This window comes from Apteryx rowi, unplaced genomic scaffold (assembly GCF_003343035.1).
Source record: "Apteryx rowi isolate R43461 unplaced genomic scaffold, aptRow1 scaffold_287, whole genome shotgun sequence".
In the NCBI taxonomy this organism is placed as follows: domain Eukaryota; kingdom Metazoa; phylum Chordata; class Aves; order Apterygiformes; family Apterygidae; genus Apteryx; species Apteryx rowi.
In genome coordinates, this window is record NW_020449274.1 from 324,897 (window position 1) to 331,548 (window position 6,652).

The window sequence follows — 6,652 nt, forward strand, 5'->3', positions numbered from 1 at the left end:
ATTTAAGACGGAGTCACAGAACTTAGGCAGGAATGGAGTAAGAAAGGAAGTACAGAAAGATTAAAAGAACAAATCTGGAGCACAGAAGGGAAGAGTCACAGAGAATTATCTAAGAAAAGAGAGAGGACGGAATAGTGCCTGCGAGAGTATGACTTTCATTGAAAGATACGAAAAAACTCTGTGGGAGCTAAATTCTTGGTCTGCAGAGTGGAGGCAATAAGGGAGGAGTAGAGCACATGTTAGGATTAAAATGCATAATAAATGCACCAGTATGTTGCAATTGCAGATAAGGAATTACATACCAGAACAGTGCTTGCACTTGGAGCAGACAAAGCGTTTGGAATTTTGAGATACTGTGTATCAGAAATGAATTTATTTATGTGTATATGAAGCTTTCATGAAAAAAGTCCTTTCATGACCACCAAAATTAATGAGGCCTGACTTGCAGTAGGTTTGTGTGTCATGATTGATTTTTTATTAACTAAGACTATAGCATGTGCTCATACATTGTTAAATATGAGAGAATTCACACTGGATTGACAAAGCTTCACTCAGAGGCTAAAGTTATTAGACATCAGCAAATCCATTGAAACATGCTTTCTTGAATGTGTAGTAAGGCACCAATTGTAACTGAATCTTTTCCCAACATTAGAGTATTCACATCTTTTCTCCATGTGATTTCTCTGATTTCTAGTACAGAGTGAGCATGCATTTCATCTTTGCCCTCTAGACATAGTTCCATGAGTATTTCTTTGGTATCAATGCCAGTCTAACAGTCCCTCTACCCCAAGCTGCATGTTCTCATCCTCACACAGCTCTCCCCTTTGTGCTGGCACAATATTTGTGTAATCTCATGGTGAGATAAGGGGAACTCAGATTAGGAGATCTCAGGGAACTGATCCAGCTGGAAATGGACTTTTTTTTTTCTGCTTGGGCTGTTTGGATGTTTATTTTTAGCTGGATTACTTTGGCTGTGTGGCCACACAAATAGCTGTGCAGATATAACAGAGGGAGTAAGCAACTGCAAGCAGGAGGCTGCTTTAGCTGACACTGCTATCAAATGTCTAATGACAGCCTCTGGGGAACATTAATAGGCCTCTCTCCAGTATCTGACTGCTTGTCTTCGCAAAACCTAAAGGAACATCTCGTCTTTGAAAACTCCACCACCCTGTCAAATTTTTTTGGAACTGAACAACAGATTCAAAAGTTATTAGCGAAAGACAGAGAGACATACAAACACAGACACGTGCATCCACATACACACATGCACCACACACAAGGAAGAAGTCTTTTCTTCTTAGGAAATTAGCCTAAAAAAAGCCTGATACTCACATAAATGTCCTTGATGAGCTCCACACCTTCACAGGTGCTGGTACGACAGCCTTGTGAGACATACAGTGATGAGCTAAAGCTGTGGAAGGTGGCATTGACTTTCACGTATACTCCTGCAACACAGAGGTAGAAGAAAAGCATCATGCGATGTAGATAACTGCTAATATACTCTGTCCTTCCTTTTTTTAACACAGGTAGTCTCATGCTAAGATGTTTCCAATCCCAAAAAAATACTGGAAAGCCCACCTACCTAACTACCACTACTTAGCATGGGATTGCAGAATTTGCTCCAGTGTTGACTTCCTCTACTGAGTATTATCTACTGGTCATAACTGGATACAGATTTTTAGAGCTCTGTAGGAACTAGCTGAGACAGCCCTTTCCAACAAAATTGGGAAAAAAACACTTCAGTTAGCAGGCAGGAGGAAAATGGAATCATTTCTCAAGAACCTTTTTGTCCCAAGATATTCTAGAGAGTGACAATAGATTGGTGATATTGAAAGGAGAAGTAAGATATTGAAGTGAATAAAAGCATCATCTACAGTGAGTTTGAATGAGGACAAAAAACAAATGGGCTGTGAACTCTTCACACTTCAAGTCATAATGTGATCAACAAGCCAGGGTCAAGATGGAAATTCTTCTCTGAGAGTACAGGCTACTGCAGCCAGGAGAGGAGAGGAGTCTCACTTTTCACATGGTATATCTCTCATAGTCCAGCAATTATGAAACAGGATGAATTAGTGCTAGGCTCTGCTGCAAGGACAGCTCAGTTACTGGACTGGATGAATCACTGATTTTGTGTGATCCAGTTCAATAATTTCTGTGTTCCCAGTCCCAACTGAACACCTCCAGAAAGGAATGCAGGAAGAGTCTGCCCAGCTACCATGAAAGCCAGAATAGTTATGCCTATAGCACTTCGCTTTTCACAGAGGGAGGGCCATTACTACTGTAAGAGTTACATAGAGAGGATGGACAGCCAAGGAGCCTGTCTGAGAAGCAGTATGCAGAAGGTCAGAACAGTAGAAAGCTGTGACACTAAGTCTGACAAGAAACCACAGTGGGAAAGGGATAGTCAACACCCATTGCCTTACCTGCCATCTGGAATTGCTCTCGTATCATTTCCAAGGCTTGCTCCACGGCTGATCTCAAATCATGAGCAGTTGCTGGGAAATCCATGCTATCCATGAGCATCACATTGATCACATAATTGTTGTTGCTACACTTGTTTGAACCAACTTGTTGCAGCAGCGGGAGCAAGAGAAACAAAGGCCAAATGGCCAGATGCAACATTCGTTGCTTCATCATTGTTCAGTTTAGACCCATTGTGTGTGTTCACTCTTTTCTCTTTCTTTCAGAGATACTCAGATATCTCTCAGAGATCTCTCTCTCAGATACTCTACAGTTTTGTTTCCGAATAGGACAAAACAGATTTTCACGCTGTAGATTCAAAGATAGGCTATACGAGCCTCCTCTCCAGTGCTTCCCTGCCCCTTTTTCTGTCTTCACCTCTGCCTGTCCCTCCGGTGTCCTAGGTGGCACTTCTGTTTGTTAACAACAGCAGAACTCAGGTAAGGCTAAAGGTTGCTGTGAATGTTTGCTCATGGAAAGGCTGAGGCTATAAAACTGAAGCATTACCTGAAACCTTGCCTGATAAGGACATTAACTTTTCATCAACTGATGGGCTGAGAGAAGGAAGGAGGAGGGGGCAAATGGACTGTAAAACAGGCTCTTTAAAATGGAAATAAAATAAAAGGTCTGCTAAAGCCTAGAGGAAAACAGATGGTTGCTTCATGTTTGCCTTGCCCTACAATATCATCTCTGTTGGCTGTGCTCATAAACCAAGGGTATATTTTCTTCTGTGGTAAATTATCAATTTCATTTGTTTAGCTTTTGCCATCAAAGTACTTCTGATACTGGCAAGAATGCCTGACTTGCAGTCCTCACTGAAGCCTTTGTTTCTGTCTACAGTGTAGGCTCAGCACAACGCCTGTCTGCTAGTAGTCACCCAACATTGCACCCCAGAGTGTCCCAGGTCTGCCCTAGAGACATTGTTACCAGGCAGCATTGCCCATTCCCATTTTGTCGAATGACTCTTGAAATGGGGGACAACATGTTCGTATTTTATGTGGTGTGATCTCTTGCATCAGGCAGGGATTAGCAATGCTGAAGAGCACATCTGGGACCTGCGGGACTAAAGCTAGATTGTAAATGGCATCACTAAAAGGCACACACTAAAGGACACCATGGTATTGTTCCTGAATAGGGCTCTAAAGCTTTCTTTAGTACTTTTCCTAAGAATGATCTCATCATTTTCATTTTCCTGGGAATGGTCTCAGGAAGGGTAGGTAAAACGAATGTGAGATGAAAAAAAAAAAAAAAGCCTTACTGATAAGGGAGACGTGCAAGATAGGGTTATGATTAGTGGCGCAAGGTCTAGTTGGAGGCCTGTAGCTAGCGGTGCACCCCAGGAGTCATTACTGGGTCCAATTTTGTTCAACTTATTCATCAATGACCTGGATGATGGGACAGAGTGCCTCCTCAGCAAGTTTGCTGATCATACAAAGCTGGGAGGGGTGGCTGATATGCCGGAGGGCTGTGCTACCATTCAGAGGGACTTCACTGGGCTGGAGAGATGGGGAGAGAGGAACCTCATGAAGTTCAACAAAGTGCAAAGTCCTTCACCTAGGGAGGAATAACCCTGTGAACCAGTACAGGCTGGGGGCTGACCTGCTGGAAAGCAGCTCTGCAGAGAAGGACCTGGGGGTTCTAGTGGACAACAAGTTGACCATGAGCCACCAATGTGCCCTTGTGGCAAGAAGGCCAATGGTATCCTGGGCTGCATTAGGAAGATCGTTGCCAGCAGGTCAAGGGAGGTGATCCTCCCCCTCTGCTCAGCCCTGGTGAGGTTGCATCTGGAGTGCTATGTCCAATTCTGGGTTTCCCAAAAAGAGAGACATGGAGCTACTGGAGCGAGTCCAGCAAGGATTACTAAAATGATTAAGGGACTGGAGCATCTCTCTTATGAGGAAAGGCTGAGAGAGCTGGGACTGTTCGACCTGGAGAAGAGAAGACTGAGGGGGGATCTTATCAATGTGTATGAGTATCTGAAGGGAGGGTGTCAAGAGGATGGGGCCAGACTCTTTTCAGTGGTGCCCAGCAATAGGACGAGAGGCAATGGGCACAAACTGAAACACAGGAAATTCCATCTGAACATGAGGAAAAATGTCTTTATGTGAGGGTAACAGAGCACTGGCACAGGTTGCCCAGAGAGGTTGTGAAGTCTCCTTCCTTGGAGATATTCAAAAGCCATGTGGACAGGGTCCAGGGCAACATGCTCCACGTGACCCTGCTTGAGCAGGGGGTTGGACTAGATGATCTCCAGAGGTCCCTTCCAATCTCAACTGTTCTGTGATTCTGTGATAAAAGGAACTGACAGCTTTCCAAAAAGGCAAATTTTAAATAAAGTGCTGAGTGTGACTGTTTGGAATTTCCAAGGGTCTTAAACATCTATAGAAGCTTCTATTTTCCTACTGAAACCTAGACTGAGGCTGTCAGATGATAAATCATTTCACTTTTATTACTGTCCTGAGATAATTTTAAGACAAACAAAACAAGGAAATTAATCACCAACAGTGTAAATAACAGTGCTTTTGGTACAAAACAGGAGAACTGAAATTCTGCAGTCTCTTTCATTCGGAAAGCCTGTCTTTAAAAGGTGATGCATACACTTCAAATGTATTTGCACAGTGCTATTACACGACCCTATTTTTAATACCAAATGACTATTGCTTGAATGTTTCTTATACCCAACAACAGGAGAGACTATGAGCCAGCATTTAAGAGCAGACCTTGAACATCTCAGCACATCTAATCTAGCATTTGTAATTAGGAATATAGTAACTCTAAATTAACAATCTGGCATGTAAAGATCTGGACTAGTATAGATGGCTAGAGTAACAGTCTGAGAATGGAATAGAGCTTTTCATGCTGAGATTATCTGATCATTTCTGGCCCATTTTATAGGTATTTAGAAACAAAGTGCTTGAAACTTAACCCATATAAGTCGATAGGAGTTTTGTCTTTAACTTCAGTAGAGCAAGATCTGCATTTTTACACTCTTCTTAGTCTGAGAGAAACAGTTAGCAAGCATGGATAATGCAAACAGAATTGTGTATTTTACATTACTGATCATCTAGGGAGTATGTAATGGCACTGAAATCCCTCTGTTTTTGTATTTATTCATGTAGTTATTTAGTTTTCATAGCAGCTTAAAAACGTCCTTTAAAAACAAAAGGCAAAACCAACTATGGCCTTAGCACAGCATTTCTTTCTACCCTCTCCCTTCCCTCTTGCCTCCAGGGAGTCCCCAGTCAGAACAAGTTACAAATGAGTCATTGACCTCTCAACTTTTTAATTGCCCACTGTGTGCAGTCTCTCGAGTCAGGTCTCATGACAGGAGCATGCCTTGAGCATCAGGTGATGTGAAGTGGGAGGGACTGCTGCAGAAGATTGCTGCTGAGGTGAAGTGAGTGCTCCTAGATGTGCACTGGTTGACCACCACACTTTCCCTTCCACCTCAGGCTTTTATGCATCAGACAGTTGCTTGGCAGACTGATTGGTGACACCTGGTTCACAGTGTCAGAGAAACAAAGAAAAGCTGTGGGGTTGCGCTGTGAGTTATTGATACTATAGAAGATTGTGACGGTAGAGAAAAGGAAAGTGGACAAATGAATTTTACATGTAAGGCACAAGATTTATTGGGTCTGCCATGAGCAAAAGCAAAAATTTCTGTATATTTGTGTTTGCTGGGTTTCCCTGAAGGGAACATACCATCTGTTCACTTCTCATGTAAGGAAAGAGGAGGGAGACTAAGGGAGACCGAGACCCTGCCTGTGCCTGAGGGACATTCAGTCCCAGGGAATAAAATAGGTGAGACACACATGAGAGTCCATAGTGCACCAGCTGCTGAATGAAGCTAAGCCCCTAAGGTTCCCAACCAATTTGATCTAAGGGAAAATTCTTTCCTAATGTCCAGTCTAGCAATCTATATGTTCAAGAACTTACCAGTGAGACAAACGAGCCAGATGCCTCAAAAGGTCTTCCATATCTTTTCATGGCACTGCCCCCACTATCTCAATAACTTTTCCCCATCCATGAGCCAGCTCTCATACTTCAAAGGGGGGAGGGACACAGCTTAGAAATCTAGAAGTCCCATTATGCATTAGAGGGGGAAAACGTCCCTTTTGACGCCTGCGGGTGACTGAAGCCTAGAGCACAAGCTTTAACTAGAACTGTTGTCTTGCAGCAGAACTACAAGTGA

General features: G+C 43.0%; 1 protein-coding gene across 1 annotated transcript in view; it reads right to left on the minus strand.

The window, feature by feature from the left end:
* GUCY2C (guanylate cyclase 2C) overlaps positions 1–2,637 on the minus strand; it is a 44,758-nt gene extending 42,121 nt beyond the window's left edge. Inside the window, exons 1-2 of the mRNA XM_026069142.1 lie at positions 2,424–2,637; positions 1,333–1,445 (exon numbers count right to left, since the gene is read on the minus strand). Of these exons, the coding sequence (XP_025924927.1) occupies positions 1,333–1,445; positions 2,424–2,637 (327 nt within the window). The remainder of the gene's footprint in view (positions 1–1,332; positions 1,446–2,423) is intronic.
* Between the last annotated feature and the right edge of the window lie 4,015 nt (positions 2,638–6,652).